The sequence below is a fragment of the Drosophila albomicans genome, chromosome 2L, assembly GCF_009650485.2.
Source record: "Drosophila albomicans strain 15112-1751.03 chromosome 2L, ASM965048v2, whole genome shotgun sequence".
Classification (NCBI taxonomy): domain Eukaryota; kingdom Metazoa; phylum Arthropoda; class Insecta; order Diptera; family Drosophilidae; genus Drosophila; species Drosophila albomicans.
In genome coordinates this window covers 13756072-13776312 of record NC_047628.2, presented here as the reverse complement: position 1 = coordinate 13776312, position 20241 = coordinate 13756072, and the positions used below count along the sequence as shown (strand labels likewise).

The 20241-nt window shown below is 42.6% G+C and overlaps 5 protein-coding genes across 7 annotated transcripts in view; 2 read left to right on the top strand and 3 right to left on the bottom strand.

Annotated features, from left to right (window-relative positions):
- Positions 1-34: 34 nt before the first annotated feature.
- Positions 35-5162, bottom strand: LOC117564306 (aspartate--tRNA ligase, mitochondrial). Of its 3 annotated transcripts, none has more exons than XM_052002858.1 (8): positions 5009-5162; positions 4572-4758; positions 4345-4513; positions 3707-4204; positions 3462-3640; positions 3002-3091; positions 1459-2931; positions 36-1393 (listed from the first exon to the last, which is right to left on the bottom strand). In XM_052002858.1, exons 3-8 carry the CDS (start codon positions 4508-4510, stop codon positions 467-469), a joined length of 3333 nt encoding a protein of 1110 aa, XP_051858818.1. In that variant the 5' UTR covers positions 4511-4513; positions 4572-4758; positions 5009-5162; the 3' UTR covers positions 36-466. The 3 variants fall into 3 exon arrangements, with proteins under 3 accessions (XP_034098894.1, XP_051858818.1, XP_051858819.1); XM_052002859.1 differs by having other exon boundaries at positions 4572-4755; positions 5009-5159; XM_034243003.2 differs by lacking the exon at positions 5009-5162 and having other exon boundaries at positions 35-1393; positions 4572-4790.
- Positions 5163-5490: 328 nt separating this feature from the next.
- On the bottom strand, positions 5491-16170 carry LOC117564660 (diacylglycerol O-acyltransferase 1). Its single transcript, XM_034243521.2, is given in 11 exon segments — positions 5491-5965; positions 6024-6296; positions 6369-6679; positions 6740-6883; positions 6945-7053; positions 11593-11645; positions 11704-11795; positions 11855-11973; positions 11975-11984; positions 12506-12885; positions 16113-16170. Coding segments are annotated over 10 exon segments (1695 nt in total). The 5' UTR covers positions 12856-12885; positions 16113-16170; the 3' UTR covers positions 5491-5731.
- Positions 7278-11309, top strand: LOC117564658 (exportin-2). Its single transcript, XM_034243516.2, is given in 8 exon segments — positions 7278-7581; positions 8015-8874; positions 8934-9417; positions 9474-9776; positions 9835-9991; positions 10055-10101; positions 10104-10354; positions 10412-11309. Coding segments are annotated over 8 exon segments (2940 nt in total). The 5' UTR covers positions 7278-7496; the 3' UTR covers positions 11165-11309.
- Positions 11399-20241, top strand: part of LOC117564663 (trans-1,2-dihydrobenzene-1,2-diol dehydrogenase) — a 24256-nt gene continuing 15413 nt past the window's right edge. Inside the window, exon 1 of the mRNA XM_034243526.2 lies at positions 11399-11532. Coding sequence (XP_034099417.2) covers positions 11466-11532 — 67 coding nt within the window. The 5' untranslated portion in view covers positions 11399-11465. The remainder of the gene's footprint in view (positions 11533-20241) is intronic.
- Positions 16424-20241, bottom strand: part of LOC117563429 (mucin-5AC) — a 9109-nt gene continuing 5291 nt past the window's right edge. Inside the window, exon 3 of the mRNA XM_052002857.1 lies at positions 16424-19398. Coding sequence (XP_051858817.1) covers positions 16664-19398 — 2735 coding nt within the window. The 3' untranslated portion in view covers positions 16424-16663. The remainder of the gene's footprint in view (positions 19399-20241) is intronic.

Here is a 20241-nt window from a genome sequence, read left to right as displayed (position 1 = left end):
TTCTTTTGAATATGCATAAACTTATTGTATTTTTCATTAAAACAAAATTCGCAAATACAATAGCAGTTCGTATATATAGATAAATACATATGCTTGTATACTTATATTTTGTATTATGTTTAATTGTAAATTGTAATAAATTGCCATATGATTAAAAGTGGACTTATGAAAGTTTTCGAGATCGCATCTTCTTATCGGAGAAGTGCATCTCTGTTGCATGTGAGGGACGTGTGACAAAAATTGGGAAAATAACTAATTTGGAGTGCACAAAACACGACATAATATTCGCAAATACAATTCGATGGGAAACCGAAATTCTCCATTTGCTGGAGACTTCGCTACGTGATCTGATTGCATTGCTTGGGTTTGAGCTTCACTTATGTTTAAAATTCTAAGTCGTATCTTCATTTGCCGCTGACGATGGGGTTTTAAACTCATTTGCTGCAACGCTTCAGACTGGACCGCTCTACACCTTCTTTTTGATGACACGTTTGGCTCGTGTCGCTGGTGCAGCGGGCGCTGCATCTGGTGCGGCTTCTGTTGCAGGCGGTGGTGTTGCTTCCTTAACGACGACTTCTGTTTCTGTGGCCTCTACCGCCGTCATTGTGGCGTCCTCTTCCTTTTGTTCCTCCTTAATGGTCGACGCTACGTCCGAAACCACAGTTGACACTGGCTCAGTCTCCGCCTTGACTTCCACATCCATTTCGCGGTTCTCTGTCTCACTGGTAGCCGACATGGGCGATGGTGGCGCACGCACTGCGTCCGGATCATCGTCCTCCTGCTCGTCGGCTGTGTTATTTGTGCTTCTGCTATCCTCATTCTCCTCCGTATCCTGTATGGCAAGATGATAAAGCTTCATTTCCTCGTCTGAAATGGGCACAGGGGCATTTGAGAGCGGATCGCGACCATTCAACGACTTGGGGAATGCAATCACATCGCGTATGGAGCGTGCACGGCACAAGATGGCAATTAGACGATCCAAGCCCAATGCGATGCCGCCATGTGGCGGACAACCGGACTCCAGAGCGCTCAGCAAATGCGACAGATGATCATGCGGTATCTTAAGCACTTGCTCTAATATAAACTGTTGCATGTCGCGGTCATGTATACGCATCGAACCGCCTCCCACTTCCTGGCCATTGAGCACCAAATCGTAGGCCTCCGAACGTATTGTCTCGAGATTATCGCAACTGGTGGCAAATTTGTCCAAGTCATCTACCAGCGGCGCCGTAAATGGATGATGCACGCTCTCCAGCTGCTTGGTGACATTGTTGCGCTCAAACAGCGGGAAATCAATAACCCACAAAAAGCGGAAATCATATGACTTTTTGGCCTTCGCATTCTCCACCAGAAACTCTTGATAGTCCAAGCGTATACGACCTAACAGATTGCGCTACAGATAAATAAATAAAATTAACCTTCAAATGACACAAAATTCATTTAAAATTCTTCACTTACCGTCTCGACTTTGGGTCCAATGCAGAGGAAAAGTAAATCGTTCTCTTCTAGGTCGAATTTCTCAATTACTTCAGTGGCCACATCGTTGCCCAGCAGCTTGGTGAGTCGCTCCTGCACATCCTTGGCGAAATTGAACTTACGCACAAACAATGTGCCCGAGAACACCTTGCTCAAACTCTCGTAGTGCTTGCGAGCGGCGCCATTCCAGAAAGCCTCGCTGGCCCGCACCACAATGGCGTAGGCACCAAAATCCTCGTATTTGCCCTTGAAATTCTCGCTCTTCTCAATGATGTCCGAGACGTTGTTCAGCAGGAAACCAAAACGCGTATCGGGCTTATCGCAACCATATTTTTCCATAGCTTCCTCGTATGTGATGCGACGGAATGGCGTCTGCAGCTTGGGCAAATGCTTTGGCCACGAGTAGCGCAACGTTTCTTCAATCAATTGCATAATATCATCACGACTGGTAAACGACAACTCCACATCCAGCTGGGTAAACTCGGGCTGGCGATCCGGTCGCGTGGCCTCGTCGCGATAGCAACGCGCCACCTGAAAGTAACGATCAATGCTACCCGCCATCAGCATCTGTTTGAATTGCTGCGGACTCTGAACCAGCGAATAAAAGTGTCCCGCCTTACGTGTAGGCACCACAAACTCCTGTGCGCCGCCAGGTGTACGACGGAACAGCGTAGGCGTCTCGACCTCCACGAAACCCAAATAGTTGATCAAATATTCGCGCATGCGCATTATGACACTGGAACGCAAACGCAAATTGTGCTGCATATCATTAAAACGCAAGTCCAGATAGCGATGTGTCAAACGCAAGCGTTCCCCAGCCTTATTGAATTTACGTATTTCAAATGGCAGATTCTTTTTGGCTGCATTCAGTATGTCCACTTTGTCGGCTTCAATTTCCACATGTCCCGTGGTCATCTTTGGATTAATTGTGGCCGCTGGACGTGGTATTACTGTGCCCTCCACACGTACAATCGACTCAATGGGTACCGCTGTCTCAGCATATTCCTCTAGACCCTTTGTCTTGGGCATTATCAGCACTTGTGTCTGACCGTAAGCATCACGCAATATGAAGAACTTGTTCATGCGCTGAAATTCCAGCCAGCCGCATATGACAACCTTCTCATTAATCTCATTGGACGTCAGTTCACCGCAGTTGTGTGTGCGATCTGCAAACTTATTGGTATCTGCGATTTTGAGACGTTGCTCTGACGTTAACGGCACAGCACTTGTGCTGGCCACTTCACTGGTTTCCATAGCGCTTCCGTCGCCATTATTACTACTGGTTGAAGCGGAAGCAGCAGCTGCTGCGACCTCAGCTGCCTCCTCACTCTCGAGATCATCGATTGACATCTTTTGCAGTTTCGCCTTGGCTTTGATGGGCCCTTCGTAAGCATCATCTGGATTCAAGATCTTGACACTTGTTACGCTCACTTCCACCTCTCCGGTGTCGTATTTCTGTACAAGAAGATAAAGGGAAGTTAGTTCTCATCGATTACATGAACTGCTTTTGCTTTCATTTACTTACTAAATTAATGTTTGCCTTGGGCCTGCCCAGCACTTTGCCCACAATTTGCAGCACAGTTTGTTCTGGCGTGGAGAGGAATGTGTCCGTTAGCTATAGAGAAATAAAGTTTATTTCAATTGTAAGTAAAGTTGTAAGTTGTGGCAAAACGTTTAAACAAAATTTATAGGTTTTAATAATTCATACAAATTCAAAATTAATGTTTTTTATAGGTTCCGAAATATTAAGAAATTGGTAACGAATCTCTTTAAACAAAATTGTTGTTTGTTTCTATTTAATTTTTATGTAATTATTTGCAAGTGAGCAGACATTGTTTTAATGCGATTCACGTTACAAGCAATCGCATTCAAATAATAAACAATAAATAAATAAATACCGAGACGTTTTTTTAAACAACTAACTCTCGTCTAATTTCAATGGTTCAACGTGGTTATACGCAATGAATTTGGTAAAGTGCACTTACGGATTGATCCTCGATCATGAGCTGTGTCTGACCATAACCATCCTTTAGCTGCAAGAACTTGTTATTCTTGGTGGTGGGTATCCAACCCACCAAGGTGACTGTTTTGCCTACATCCTCACGCCGCAGATCGTTGCATGTAATGTCGCGATTCTCAAAGTACTTCAAGATGTTCTCGTTCTCTGCAAAAAATCATGAACAATTTATTAAATCAGTTACTACAAAACTGAAAATGGCGCTGAACTTACTGGCAATCTTGTATTCGGTGCTGGTGATACCGAGGCTGCTCTGTTGCTGCACCATGGTGCTGTAGGTGCGCTTATCGCCGGCTCGCTTTGTGCCACTTGCCGGGAAATGTATGCTGAGTATGTCCTGGACTTCCACTTCAATTTCACCAGTGGGCATGGTTTGATTGCAAGAATTCTGTGGCCGTTGCATCACCTGACCCACTATAGTCAACGTTGTGTTTTCTGGCATATTGTTCATGCGCCGTGCCACTCTTGGATGCTTGTCCTCCAGCACTACCAGTTGACAAGCGCCCCCATTGCGATCGCGCAGCTCGGCAAAGCGATTGACTCGCTTCTTGATCAAACGTCCCGACAGCTCAACAAACATACCACAGTGATGATTCCGCAGTTCGCCGCAACTGCGGCGCATCGGCTGTGGTGGCTGCGAGTTCATGCTGAAATTACTGGCCATGGCGTTCATCAAATGCATTAGATCGTTGCCAGAGATGTTGGGACCCACTAAAAATACAAACAAAAATTCAAAATCCATTGCAAACAGTTTACATAATTAGCCCACTGGGGCTAAGTGTCGTTTTAATTGATTTCGATACCGATAACGCACGCACCAATAGCTGATGTAATTGATTGTATGCACTTACTGTTGAAAGGATTTGGACCAGGGCCGAAGTTATCATTGTAGCCTCCACCGCCGCCGCCACCCCTATAGTTATCAAAATCGTTGTAGCCGCCGCCATAGCCTCCACCTCCTCCTCCGCCACCGTAACGACCACCACCTCCGCCGCCACCACGATACCGACCACTCATGATCTGTTGTAGGTGAAAATTTAAAATTGCAGTATGACAAAATCAAAGAGCACGCACTTACGTGACTACAAGCGGCTGCTACTGCTGCTGTTGGGGTGCTGGTGGTTAGCGGGTCGTTTCTATTACTATTGCTGCCGGGACTGCTGGTACTAAGAACAGGCTGCGGTTGCGTTGATTTTGTGCCACTAAAAACCACCGCTTGTTTGCCGATTTGCTGTAGTCGCTGCTGCTGGCTACGCCAAATGCTTCTGGAAATTAATAACATTTTTTTTTTGTTTTTATTTTCTATCACACACAGTTTCTGCGCCTCTTACAGAGACCGAATAAACTTTTTTCACATAGCACGAGCTTCTACACATACATACATATGAACGCACACGATAACGTAACCGTGTACGTGTGATTGTGTGTACCGTGTGAATGTGTTTGTGGTGCCGGGCGTCGCGAAAACGCCGACGACTTATTGACCAATAATTTACAATTGATAAACACTCTTACCGCAATAATGTGACGGTTTTCGTTGACCCAATTTTGCTATAACTTTAAAACAATGTACACATACGAAAAGCACAGTATCTATTTTCAATAACTTTTAAAACCCTGGAAGTTTGTGAAAAAACCCGAAAATGTTTTGGCTACAACAATCTAGGGGTGAAGAAACATCGATGGCACTACTGGTGTATCGATACTTTTAAACCATTATAAATATCGATTCTTATAACGCATTCATCGATGTCTTTGCGCTGAAGTAATGCGAATTTATTATAATTATTGTTTTTTTAAATAAATTAAAAATCTGCGCAAACTTTTTTTGTTTTAAATAAAACAAACCATTTACAGTCTAACATTAATAAAATTGATTACAATGTTTGCTCACTCTTCATTTTTCTGCTGTTTACAGTCAACTATTTTAAAATATATCATGACGGTAGTGTGACCATCAATTTTCAAATCTTAGACATCAAAGCGCGCGCCATATGTAATAGAAACAACTCAATATCCATTTTCTTTATTTACATGAGCTTAAAATCATTAACAAAATGCATTAAATAACAATCAAATTGCTGTTACTCAGTACTATATGCATGTTCAAGACTACAAAAATTGATTTGTATGTGTGGCATTCAAGTTTTCTCAACTTGCAAATTTGGCTTATAAATTAAGAAAAGTACAGACCAGATTGTGTGTGTGATGAATATCCCTCAAAAGTCTATATATAAACTATTGCTGATAATCAGTGCCATTGAGCGCAGTCTGGAAGTGTGTAATCACATAATCATGATAGTATGCCATAATGCACAACGGTTGGCCCAAAATAATCGATGCCCAAACAATAATATTTCCCATACGTGGACCCAATCGACGTTCCACATATTTGGATATGGCCGATAGTGGTATCTGGCCCATCATGCCCAGGAAAGCCCAAATTTTGTACGTTTGCAGTGGAACTGATACCTAAATATACCAATAAATCATAAATAAAAATTCTAGTTCAGTTGATAAGCCAACCTACCAAATATTCATGGAAAAATGCGCTGAACAGAAAGACGATTGTGGATGCCTGGCGAGAGGAGTAACCCATTTGGACAACGGGAATGTAAAGATGACGCACACACCAACGATGCACAGGCATATTCCAAGTACGCCAGAAAGTGTCAATATTGTTGGCATTCCACCAATCACAGTAGAAGTTGCGATCGGCAAAGTTCAGCACTTCGCCCAGAGCATTTAAAAACGAATGGAAGAGCAGATAGAAAAAGCACAGCCAGGTCAAGTGATTGGGCAGCTAAAAAGACGAGATAATAAAATGTGAAAATTAATAAATATAACATTACAAATAAATAACAATTCAGCTTACAGCAAGTTTAAGTAGACGTTCGGTGGCCAAGCCAATGTCCATGTTGGAGAACGGAACCAAAGAGTTGCGCACCGAGGGAATAATCCATTGTTGGAACACTGCCATCACCACATTGACGCCAATGAGCACCTCCAGCAGACGTTTCAAGAGGAAATGCTTTCGAACACGAGATGTTCGTGGGAAATTGAGTTCATAGCATAGAGTGGGAGCACAAAGGAAGTACATAATATCTTTATAGGTCAAGTTTTCGGGATATTGCACCAATTTGGTAACGTCTTCATCCTCCTCGCCTTCATTCATTTTTCTTTTTTCTACAAATGATTTTTATTGTTAACTAAGATTGGATTTTATTGATTAAATTATGAACTTACTGAGTTCAGCTAATGTGATGCTTGGTCGGCGTTCACGTGGCTGCCTCTGATAATAGGTCTGACGACACCACATATTGGTCTGCACATAACTCCACAACTTTAGGAACAACACGGAATAGAAAAAACACACTGTGGTCGCTCCCACTGCAAAGCATTAAATAATTAATAACCAATTAGATATCAATCATTTTTTTAGCATACTCACTTATGCTAAATGCTGATCCCTTCAAATGTATAATCACCACAGGCAAGCAAACCAACACAACAACGTTTGAGATTTGTATAACCATGCCAAGACCTTCAGAAATTATTTCCTGTAACAAAATAATAATTGAAATAGTTATCTTTCAATAAAGTCCATTTATCAATAACATTATAAAAGAAAATCCCGCCTTTAAAATTTAACGGAATCGATGTCTGTGTTTATTTTAAAAACACTGAAACCATGCTCTTTGAAAATATACTAATATACCATATGATATGTGACCAGACGATATTTAGCAGTGTGGTGTATTTTGGTATTAACTCGGTGTTAACAGCTTGTCACATTCGTCATTTTACTGTTTCGCACGACGGATGACGCCGCTGCTTGCTTGTTGGTGATAATAATTTCATTGTGTGCAGAATTTATTTCGTTATATGTTGTAAAAAGTATAGTAGTTAAAAAAGAAACAAATTAGAGGCGCAAGTAAAACAAAAGTGATATAATTATTTAATAGAACACACAGAAATCACAACAGCAACAACAATAATAAAGATGGAAGTCACCGACGCCAATTTGCAATTGCTTGCCGGTTATTTGCAACAGACGCTCAGCGCGGATCCCAATGTCCGCAGGCCCTGTGAGTATGAGAGAGAGCATGCGTGCGTGTGTGCGCATACGTATTTGTGTGTGAGTGTGTATTGGAATGCGATATAGAGAGCGAAAGGGATCGAATGAGGTTTCGTTTTGTGTGCACGCGCGCGGGAAAATGGCAAGGAAGCTGCATTACCGTGTACGAAATCCCAATTGTAATTGATATGTGACAACACAGCTGCTTTGCAGCAAAACCGCAGCACGGTTATACATTTTCTTTTTAATCTTATATTTTGCGACAAGGGTAATTAATGGCATTTTTAGCAAGGTAATAAGTAGGGAATTCTTTCGCATCTCTGGCTCGCATTTGTTTTTTGCATTTCCCTTGTGATTAACGAACAAACTTTTTGAGCTGTTCCCTGCAATTTGCTTCCAATTAACCATGTGCAAAAGTAAACAAAATTTTTTTTCACTTGCAGCGGAAAAGTTGCTGGAGTCAACGGAACGCCAGCAGAACTATCCAGTGCTCTTGCTTAATCTCATTGATAAGGGCGACATGGACATGACTATTCGCGTGGCGGGCGCCATTGCATTCAAGAACTATGTGAAACGCAATTGGGCCGCACACGAGGACAGCGATGAACCCGATCGCATACACGAAAGCGATCGCAACACGATTAAAACCCTAATTGTCACATTGATGTTGCACTCGCCTACCGCATTGCAGAAGCAGCTAAGCGATGCAGTGAGCATAATTGGTCGCCATGATTTTCCTAAGAAATGGCCACAATTGATCGATGAAATGGTGGAAAAATTCGCATCGGGTGATTTCAATGTGATCAATGGAATTTTGCAAACAGCGCATTCGCTCTTCAAACGCTACCGCTATGAATTTAAATCACAAGCGCTCTGGGAGGAAATCAAATTTGTACTCGATCGCATGGCAAAGCCATTGACGGATCTGTTGCAAGCTACCATGCAGCTACGTACAATGCACGAGGGCAATCCAGAGGCCCTAAAAGTCATTTATAGCTCATTAGTGTTGGTCAACAAGGTGTTTTTCTCGCTCAACTCGCAGGATTTGCCAGAATTCTTTGAGGACAATATGAGCATCTGGATGGGCGCCTTCCTGCAGCAATTGGCTGTGGATGTGGCCAGTTTGCGCACCGATGACGACGAGGATGCTGGTGTGTTGGAGCACTTGCGCTCCCAGGTCTGCGAGAACATTTGTCTCTATGCCCGTAAATACGACGAGGAGTTTAAGCCGTACATGGAGCAGTTTGTCACTGCAGTGTGGGAGCTACTGGTGAAGACCAGTCTGCACACAAAATATGATGCGGTATGTGCAATATTAAATAAGTTCTTAAAGCACCTTACTCAATCTTCTATGCCCTTTAGCTCGTCTCGAATGCTTTACAATTCCTTACGGTTATTGCTGAGCGTCAGCATTATCATGGGATCTTTGAGAATCCCGAGATCTTGGCTCGAATTTGTGAAAAGGTTGTCATACCAAATCTGGACATTAGACCCTCCGACGAAGAGCTCTTCGAGGATAGTCCTGATGAGTATATTCGCCGTGATATCGAGGGGTCTGACATTGATACACGTCGTCGTGCTGCCTGTGATTTGGTCAAAACATTGTCCGTGAACTTTGAGCAAAAAATCTTTGGCATTTTCGGGCAATATATGGAAATTTTGCTGGGCAAATACAAAGAAAATCCCGTGGCCAATTGGCGGTCTAAGGATACAGCTATTTATTTGGTCACATCGTGGGCTTCACGTGGCGGCACGCAAAAGCATGGTATCACCCAAAGCTCAGAGCTGGTGCCGCTGCCGCAATTCTGTGCCGAGCACATTGTGCCCGAGTTGGAGAGACCCAACAGTAAGTACATTTGGTCATTCGTTTGTTTTCCCTTACTAATTTCACTTTATGGATAGTTAACGAGCTTCCCGTGCTGAAGGCAGCAGCTATCAAATACGTGATGGTCTTCCGCAGTCTGCTTGGACCACAAACTTTGGCTGGCTGCTTGCCACAGTTGATACGCCATCTGCCCGCCGAGAGCATTGTGGTGCACAGCTATGCGGCCTGCTCGCTGGAGAAGATTCTAACCATGCGTGATGCGAGCAACGCGCTTTTGTTTGGACCACAAGTTCTAGCACCACACTCGAATCAATTGGTCAGCGGATTGTTTGCCACGCTCTCTTTGAGTGGATCTGCTGAGAACGAATATGTGATGAAGGGTAAGTACAAGCTAGGACTTCTAAGAAACTTGAACTAACTTAATATTTCAACTTGCAGCCATCATGCGTAGCTTCCATGTGCTGCAGGCGGCTGCCATGCCTTTCATGGGAGTGGCGTTGCCACGGCTCACCGAGATTTTAACGTTTGTATCCAAGAATCCGTCGCGTCCGCTTTTTAATCACTACCTCTTCGAGACCCTGGCGCTGTCTATCAAGTAAGTGGTCGCAAATTATACACACTTTCAAATGTACTTAATTTTCTCTTCTTGCTTTTGCAGAATTGTCTGCCAAGCAGATGCTTCAGCGGTCAGCTCGTTTGAGGAGGCACTTTTCCCGTTTTCCAGGGCATTTTGCAACAGGACATTACCGAATTTATGCCCTATGTATTCCAAATGTTGTCAGTGCTTCTCGAAGTGCGCGAAGCCAGCGGTGCCATACCAGAGCCTTATTGGGCACTATTTCCCTGTCTACTGGCGCCGCCACTTTGGGATCGCAGGGGCAATGTGACGCCCTTGATTCGTCTGCTGTCGATATTCATCAAACAGGGCTCCGCACAAATACAAGCGCTGGGTAAACTAGTGAGTTATGAGATGCTAACCATAGAATTTATTTACTAAATTTTTCTTCGGTTTTAGAATGGCATTTTGGGAATCTTCCAAAAGATGATTGCATCGAAAGCCAACGATCATGAGGGCTTCTATTTGCTGCAGAATCTGCTGTTCTATTACAATGCCGCCGAGCTACAGTCGAGCATGCGTCAAATCTTTGGACTGCTCTTCCAGCGATTGTCGCTCTCAAAGACTGCAAAATATTTGAACGGCATCATTGTGTTCTTCTGCTTCTATGTGGTCAAGATTGGCGGAAGCCCGTTGCTGCAGCTAATCGATGAGATACAGCCGGGCATGTTTGGCATGCTGTTGGAGCGTGTATTTATCACGGACATGGCTAAAGTTAGCAAGGACTTGGAACGAAAAATGGTCGCTGTGGGTGTCAGCAAGCTGCTCACCGAATGTCCCGAATTATTGACGGGTCAATATGCCGCCTATTGGCCACGTTTGCTGCAGGCCTTAATCGAGATGTTTGAACGCCCACCCGAGAAGTTGCCCTATTTGGATGGCGATGCTGCGGGCCCAGGAGGCGACGCAGTTGCGGGTGCTGGTGTGGATGCTGAACCCGGTTATCAGGCAGCTTTCTCACAGCTCAATTTTGCACAACCCAAACAGGTGGATCATCTGGCCGAAGTGAATGATGCACGTCAATATTTGGCCAGCTCTTTGGGCAATCTATCGCAGCGGTCGCCTTTGGCCAATTTGCTGGCGCCGCTCACCGCGGAGAGCAAGCAAGTGTTACAAAAATATTGCGATCAAGCTGGCGTGCGCATTGCTTAAGTGATTTAATACGCGTTCGGATGTCATACACCTCGCACACTCATAAACACACACATTAATTAATTTGTTTAAAACTATGTCACGATTGTAATCAATATAATATATATACATGTTATGTTACGGAGATCCACTCCATATCCATAAACCCACTGCTGCAAATTGAATTCGGATTTAAGGATTGCCATGAGTCTGCTGTCTACAAAACGGTTTTTCTTTTTAAAAAAAAATCTAAATTCTAAATTTGGAAAACTACATTTTGTTGGCAGCGGAGTCTCTGAATCAAAAACTATTACTGTATAATATGATGCGCAAACTAATCCAGGCAGTTGGACGGCGAGTACATCAACTAGGTGGTCGCAATTCGCAGAGTAAGTTTAAAGTCTCTTTTGATTGTAGCGCTAATTATGTTAAAAAGAGTATTTACTTACCAAGGCAAGTCCTTTTTCGACAGCCAGGCACAGCGATATGTGCACCATAGAGTCTGAAATGGACAAATATTTTTAGTTTTAAAATTAAATTAAGTCTTAAGCTTAACTTACAAATGATAAGCAGCAAAGCATTGTGTCCTTCACCCTCGTTACGTCCGCTCAAAAAAAAATACCAGTCAATGGGATTGACGCGTATGCCATATCTTAGAATTGGTTACACTATAAGAAAAGTTCTATAAATTCAGTCAGATTATACACTTACTTGAGGAAATTTTCTAGACCCAAGCGCAGGCCACCAATGCAAAGAAGCAAAAAGCCCCAGTTGACGAGACCCGTAAAGTTCGTAAAACCCGAGCTCCATGAGAATAATGAATCGCGGGGGACGATGTATGCTAGAAATTGAAATAATAGTTATATTTGAAAAATTAACTAAAGACAAATTTAATCATCTTTCGAGTGGACATTCAAATTTTGAAAGCATACAAAAAAATCAAATTTTGATTTTGAGCTTTTTAAAAAAATTCTCCTTTAAAAATCACTTGGGTTTATGATTCTATCGTAAAGATCATCATTTTAATAAATATAATATATATATTTATATTATTATATTGTTCAGGAATTAAGATTGCGGTGTTCATAATTAATACAACAAATTATTATATATTCGTGACTAATCTTTGGGTATAAAACCTCTTTAAATAGTAAGCAAATGAAAAGAAATCATTTATACAATATCCCACGCCAATTATATTTCTGGCTAAACTTTGGGTATAAAACCTCTTTAAAATAACATCATGAATAAACAATGCAAAGTTCTGGAATCTTCAAGATTATGGTATTTATAATATATTAAAAGATTTATTTATATTACTCACTAAAAATAGATATAATAGGTTAGAAATTCTTTGCTTACGATCTGTCGGGCTGTGCCTTGCGCTGTTTGGCCTCCTTGTTGGAGATCTCCTCGGCACGTGTGACACTCTGAGTGCGTCGATAGCGCAGTTTCTTCTCACTGGTGCCATTTCCGTTCTCATCCTTATCGAGCACCTTGCGATACTGCTGCAGGTCAATGGGATTGCCGTGTTGATCGAAAAGGTTCTGCGTTGATTTTCGGTTTCTTAGATTGGTCAAATTGTGTTCGGTTGCCGAGGCAGAGCGACGAAGTCGTTTCATTAATCCTCCGTCGACGCCATTCTTAGATTGCGACTGTTTGTTGTTGTTGTTGGCTGGTGGCTGTTCCTTGGGGTCTTTGGTTGTTGTCATGGTTCAGTTCAAGTTGAGTTGCTGGCCCGGCTGCTTGTTAAGGCAAAAACAATGATTAGATTGCAATTCCAACTAAAGTGTTGCCTACATTTTTAAATACCAACAGGCCGGAAATCTTATCGCAATTTTATTTTTTTTAAATTGCTTCTTTCGACACTAAAAATGCAGTACATTATATTTGATAAGCGAAACATTTGCGAACATTCTTCAATAAAAATTATCAATGAGGTGCCGCTTAACTAATCCGCCAGATCGATGCGATCGTCGTATCAATGCAAAACGATCGCAAAACTTGTCTAAAATTGACTTGAACTTCACTATAATAACCACAGCTGTTACACAATAACTTTGCAAAGTCAAAGTTCATTTGTGTACGTGAGAGTTGCTCGAGGTAAACCGATATTGTATTTACATAGCACACACAGCACACAGAGAAACGATCATCTGATCGCGTTGCGATCACAAAATTACAGTAGTACACAGGTAGCTTGAACTGTGATAAGCTGTTTGCTAAAGTTGATCGCAGACGATCAGGCAACGATTATACTATATGCTAGCAGTTTGACACTCAAACTCAAGGTGATCACTATTTGAATTATAAATGAGCCATATTTATTGGCTAATAGAGCAATCAGTTTGCAGCGATCGCGATCTAATGACATTAGCTTACAAACAGAAAGTGCTGAACATTAGATTATCAAATTTTAAATACATTTTGATAAACTTGTAAGCTTATTTTAATCACATTTTCAGTGTTCTAATCAAAAGAATCTAATGGAACGATTTATACTCATATATTTTTTTTTAAATCTAATTGATGAATAATTTGTTTCGAAATAATTAAAGCCCAATGAGCCGGAACAATGAAACATTTTTTAGTCGAGCTTTAATACGATTTTTAAGCGAATTTTAAGCTTATTAAATTCCTTACTCATTTTTTTAAACATCTTTAGTTGCTTTTAAATATTTTCACAATTTGTGAACAGAACTTTGTTGTGAATGACTCTATGCCAGGTGGTTTCTAAAGATTAATCAAATGGAATGTGTGCCACTTAACGAAATGCTCACTTAATTGACTCGACTTGACACTCGCCTCCATCTACACACATACATCTGTATATTATATGCTTTATGTACTTCGTTGAAAGATTTTAGTTTGTGCGCTACGTAACTTGTTTATTGTTTATGGCAAATACTAACTCAACAAGCTTTGATTAGACTTGTTTTATTTAAAACAATTACTGAAATTATTTCTGGATTAAAAATAGTGTGAGATCAACATTGAATCACAGTGCGGCTTTTAGGGGTTATCGCAATAAAAATGCTTAAGCAACAACGTTCTACGTCATTTATAGGAACCATTAAACAAAAAAAAATTGACGTATAAATGTTATTTCACTTTTACGATGCGTAAATACGCTGATAAGGATCTGTGATAAATATCACAGCTTATCGAGTTTTGTATTTCGTACTTGACTTATTTTGTTGTGCTCTGATAAAGTCCAAAAATGTGCCGAAAAACTCACAGTGTACTTTAAAATAAGTCGTGCATTGAACTGACTTGCATATAGCACAAATAAATACATATGTATGCACATGGTGACTTTGGAATGAGGACTTCATGGCTTCTTTCATGCGTATAAAGTGTATGCGTAATGAGTCAAGTCATCGTGACGCGTCATTACGATGAGTTCTGAGCAGCAGATTAACAATTTGATGTGTAATTATTAAACCCTGAACCGCAGACTGCAACTGTATCTATATACATGCACATGCATGTCGACGAAGCAGGAAGAAGAAAGCAAGCATGCGGTTTTGTTGTATTGAACTTTTCAATTACTTGCAAGGGCATTGACATTCTGCTATCGATATCTTGATACCGGTGATCTTTCAATAAAAAGGGGCACTGGAAGTGCGCGCATTGCGCTTACGTAATTTGTTGAATACACTTTTTAGTTTTATGCAATTAATGGCTGCATGCACATGGTCAACTAATTACACCGGCAAACCGGTCGAATATTTTATATTGGCAGCCAGAACTGCGTTGTAGGTAAAGTAGGTCAGTAATGCAATGTCAGAGATGATGCGTCGACGATTGGCCGGCAATTTTATCAGTACAAATTTCCAAGTAGACGTAGACATGTATTTAGTACATTTCCAACTAGAAGCACGTAGTACATTTCCAATCAGCCAGCCAGACATGTCTGTGTTGGACAGAGAGATTACAATGTAAGCGGATGTTATATACAAATGGTCACACTAAACAACGAAAAATACATTTTTGCCGGCTTATCAGCATTTTAGTACTGTGTGTTGCTGTCTAGCATCGAAATGTGTGTTATCAGCTTACGGTCTGACATTTGCCCGATAAACTCTATGCATCATTGCGTCTGCTTTCTAATTGGAATTTCGATTTTACCAATTGGCAAAGCCTATGAAAAAGACACATTTGTCCCGCTGTTCGCTCTCTCTCTCCCACAATTTTAGCTGGCTCTCTGTTTGTGTTTTTGCGGATCGCTGAACCTGTTTTGTGCTTTAGAAGTTTGTTTGGTTTCTTGTTGTTGTTGCTGTTGTTTGACGAGACGCCACTACCGAAAAAAAAATCTGCTGTGTATTTCAAATATGTACATATTTTATTTAGCAGACAAATCAAGGTTGCCCACATACACACGCATCAGTCACCGACTGATCAGTCAGTATTTCCACCACATTTTAGTCACACTATCAAAGTCCAAAATGTGCGGGTGAGTTGCATGCTACTCATTTGTTTTTATCATTATTATCTATTAGACAGAGTTTGAGTCATAAAGGGGCAAAAGCTACACGTGTTTTTGAGTTGTTTTTGTTGCAGCCGCAGATATGTTTTAATGGCAAGCAACCATAAGAAAGAAGCAGATAGAAAACTGCAACATTTTACACTTGAATGCGCTTTGAATGACCACTCTCTTTCTCTCGCTCTCACATTTGTCTCTCTTATGTGCAAACAAAAGCGAAACCGAATGAAGTAGAGAACAAAATACGAACAAACAGTAACAACACCAATATTTTTTTTAGCAGTTGGTAAACAACAACAAATCGAACATTTCACATTATTTGCTTAAATTGCTTCATCTATTGAATTAAGTTGTAGTACAATTTTATTGGAATTTGGACTTTTAGTTAATTTACACACTTGATTTAATTTAATGTTTTATTTTTTTGTCACCCACGACGACGCGCATGAAGCTTCTTCTGCTCGCTTTGTTTTTGTGTTTTACCGTTCGCTTCGACGACAAATTCTCAACTGTTGCTGCTGCTGGGAAAATCGAAACAGAAATAAACAAAAACGCGAGAAATTGCAGAGTGCTGCTTAGTAGCAGCACGTTAATAATCCAATCAGTGGGGGAGCGAAAGAGAGCGCGCGCTCACACACAAATATCCAGTTTGATAGCGGCAGCAAAGAGAGCGAGAAGCTCGCTTGCGATCGTTGTGTGGTTTGTGTCTCGGCTAGAGTTTTTAGTACTTTTAGCATATGACGAAACCATTGAATATAAATTTGAAATTGTAACGGCTGAAAAATGTTTGTATAAATTTTTTTGTTTATTGGTCAATTATTGCACACTTAAATAACTAAAAAACAAAGAAATCGTTAATAAGTTAAATTAAAAATACAATACAAACGAAGACTAAACAACTAAAACTGATGCTAGATCCATGCTGATCTTAAAGCTTATGTATTTACAATTGAATGTGTTTGTGTGTGTTTGAAGAAGTTGCTGATAGATTTGGTATAGAGCGCAGTTTTTAAGAAAATAATGTAAAACTAATGTTAACGCTTATGTTGCTGTTGCTGCTGTTGTCTTTCCGCTGCCTGTTGATCTTCTTCGTCGTCGTCTTCGTTGTCGTCATCATCGTCGGGCGATAGGCCCTCAATCAAATCTTCCAAGTCATCGTCTCCATCATCGACATCATCGACAAATTTATCGATGCGTTTGAGTAAATTATGTTCGCCATCTGACGTTTCATCTTCACTCACATCCAGTTCGCCATCCGCTAGCAGCTCTCCCTCTGCGTCAGCCTCTGCGCCAGCCTCCTCAACCTCATCTTCTTCATAATCATTGTCTTCATCGTATTCCAGTTCGTCTTCCCCTGCTGCCTGTAGCTTAATGCGAGACTCGGGCAATTGATCATAGTCAAAGACCTGGCGAGTGGCACGCGGCGGTTGTTCAGGCTCCGTGCTCGTCGCGATCTCTGAACCATTCTTGACCTCAGGCTCCTCTTTCTCCACCTCTTGCAGTTCACTCTCTATGCTGCCTGCATGGCTGCCAATGCGCGGTTCCGGCTGCTGTGGTATCGGTTTTGTCACCACCGGTTTAAGTCGCGTTGTTGTTGGCGCCTCGCTGCTAGCTGCAATCTCGTGGGCATCGGCAAACATGTTATCTAGCAGACTGAGCAGATCATGCACGCCACTGGGCGGCGTATTTGTGGTCGGTGAATCAAGCTGGAGCAGATTTGGCCGAGGAGTTGGCTTGATAGAAGGAGTTAGGGTGGGACGGGGACTGAAAGAAGGATTTAACGGGGGAATTGCACTAGGTAGAGGACTTGGGCTGGCCAGAAGATTTGTCAGCGGACTAGGACTGGGCGTAGGTTGTGACCGAAGACTTATGCTGGGACGGGAACTGGTAGCTTGAGTTGGCTTTGCCGTCGTTGTTGTCGTTGTCGTTGCTACTGACTTTGGGGTCGTCTTGATTGCCGCGGTCTTAGGGGTCAGAAGCGTTAGCGTTGCGGACTTCTCTAGAGTCGTCGCAACCTTGGGCGTCTTCTCATTTGTTTCAGTCGCCTTAGCATTTGTCTTAGGCTTCGTCGTCGACGTAGTCGTAGTGAACGGCAGGGTTTTGGTATGCAAATGCTTGACCTGATAGGTCTCCACAGTGCCGCGCTGTTCATTGGGATCCGCTATGCGCACCACCGGCTCTCGCTTTGAGATAACCGGCACTATCTTGGGACTGTGGGGATCCAGTTCGTTTTGGCCATAGGTCTTCACCTTAGAGTGACCCTCAATGATGAGATACATGGGACCCAGTAGTGGTTTTGGCGGCTGTTTGTAATGCGAAAAGAGCGCGTCTGTGGTTAATTCCGGTGCCGGGGCCACTGTGGGTCGTTTTGCCAGATTGCTTGTCTGCGGTATCATCAAACGGGAGCTCGATTGTGTTGTCGTCGTCGTCACCGGTCGCATTGTAGTGCTTGATGTTGTGCTCAACGTTATGGGTCTAAAACCAGCGGTGACAGCTGGTAGCATTGTGGTGTGCGGTGTGATATATAGCTCTGCTGGAGGACTGCTCGTCGTGGGTGTTTCTATGGTCGGCGGACCCGGCACAAAGGTGATTGGCGCATAGGTCAATGGAGCGTAGGTTGAACTTGGCAACTGCATATGCTGTGGTTTTGTAGTGCCCATCAAGTACTTGGTGGCGGGCATAGTTGGCTTCATGCGCTGCTTTATTGTGGGCTTCACCAGCTCCTTTTGCAGCAGCTCGTGCAGCCAGGGCTTGCGTGGTGCTGAATGTATGGCATTGGGCGAGCTGCTGCCGCTTTGTGGTCGGGAGAAACTGTAGTGTTGCATGGTCTCCTGAAGATGCGCATCGTTGTAGTTCGGGTGTTGGGGAGAGGAAGAGTACCAGCTGGAGGTCGCCATGGAAGAGGAGGAGGAGGGACTGCTGTAGTGGGGTTTGCCTGACGTGGAAGGGGAGGAAGTCAAAAACGGAGCGCTGTAGCTGCTGCCCATGTTGACGCTCATGTACGAGTTGCTGTTAGGCGAGTTCATCACGCTATGACGATACTCCACATGGTTTGGGCCATGAGCCCGGTTCATGACCATGTCGTGACCCTGCGTCTGACTTTGGACCATGCCGAGTCCTTGAGTCTGTCCCTGAACCATACCTAATCCCTGAGCGGGGCCCTGGATCATGCCTAGTCCCTGAGCCTTCATCATCATGGGCGGCGGCATGAGATGCGTGTGTGGCATGTGCTGTGGCTGCTGCAGTGGTTGTGGAGCGTAGTAGCTGCGTCGGATACCCGTGTACTTAGACTGCTGAGCAGCATAGGAATGGGACGAAGGATGAAGCGAGGGATGGGATGAAGGATGAGGCGAGGGATGGGATGAAGGATGAGGTGAGGGATGGGAATAAGGCTGATGCGAAGGATAAGATGAGTAGTATGAAGACTGTGACGAGGGATAAGAAGAGTAATGCAAAGATTGGGAGGGATGAGATGATGAAGCCTTTGAGGAATACATAGCTGCTCCCGACTGCTTCACTTGTCCGGTTCTCAATCGATCCCGCTCATTAGCCACGCCCAGCAGCAGTACTTCGCTTTTGGTCTTATTTCTCAACATATCTCCCGGCAGCTGTTGTCTCGTCTCCTGAGTACTCGCATTGTTCTCGGCCCAATAACGAACGCGTTCCAGCGCCGGCGGACTGTAGTCATAGGTGGGATCCTTTTGCAGTGGATCGCCATGTCCGAGTGGACGCCACTCGTTGTTATTGTTGGGGTCCAAGCGAGTGGCAGCTGAAATGAAAGAGAAGAGTGAAGACAAGCTGACTCAAAACATGAACAGTTTTAATTGCCACTCTGCAGCATCAGGTGCTGCCCCCCGGCCAAAGACTGAGATGCATATGCAGCTGATTGCTAAGAGTGTGAAGAGCGTTACAAATCATAACTCGTTAAGGTGTTAACAAATGTTTTTACACCGTCACCTCGACCATCAGTTGGCGAGGCAGCTATAAAATTGAGCAAATTCGATTAGAGTACAATTTTCTGCTTTTTAGTTTCTAGAGAATTTGCTAATGTAATAAAAGTTAACCGTCTTTTATGATAAAAGTTTAATCAAAATAGATTTGTCTTTGAAGAGGTGTAATTTTGTTTATAAATAATTTTTGCTTTTCATTTATAGAAACCAAAATAACGTCCCTAGGTCCAATATCAATCTAATGATTTTCTTACTTTAATATAAATTCATTGTGATAAGTTTGATTTCGATCTGCTAAAGAAACAGTTATTATTAATTCAAATAATAGTGTCATTAATAAATTTATGGATCTGTATTAAGTTGCACAGTTTTCCAGTTTAAATATGAGCTATATCTATGATCGCTTTGAGTTAACCTCGCTGCAATTTGTAGTCCATGAATATAATTGATTTGACTGCCAATGGCAAGTGCAATCGACAATACCTCGAACCGACCAAGTGTGGGCCAAGACTAATGTCGGATCAGATCAGAGTGGGAGTCGCTCTTGGCGATTCAATAAAGCCAAAGTCATAGTTCAAACAGAAAGACCGTAGGCGCCCACCTGCATGCCACAATGATGGAGTTGGGGAGTAGAAAATCTCACTTGGCATAGAGTAGGAAAT

Coding starts and splice junctions, on each gene's coding strand:
- LOC117564306 (XM_034243003.2), bottom strand. CDS start 4,775: ATGTTATTAATTTCCAGAAGCATTTGGCGTAGCCAGCAGCAGCGACTA. Junction 3,092..3,461: donor TCATGATCGAGGATCAATCC/GTAAGTGCACTT, acceptor ATTTCTCTATAG/CTAACGGACACATTCCTCTC. Junction 2,932..3,001: donor CCAAGGCAAACATTAATTTA/GTAAGTAAATGA, acceptor CTTCTTGTACAG/AAATACGACACCGGAGAGGT.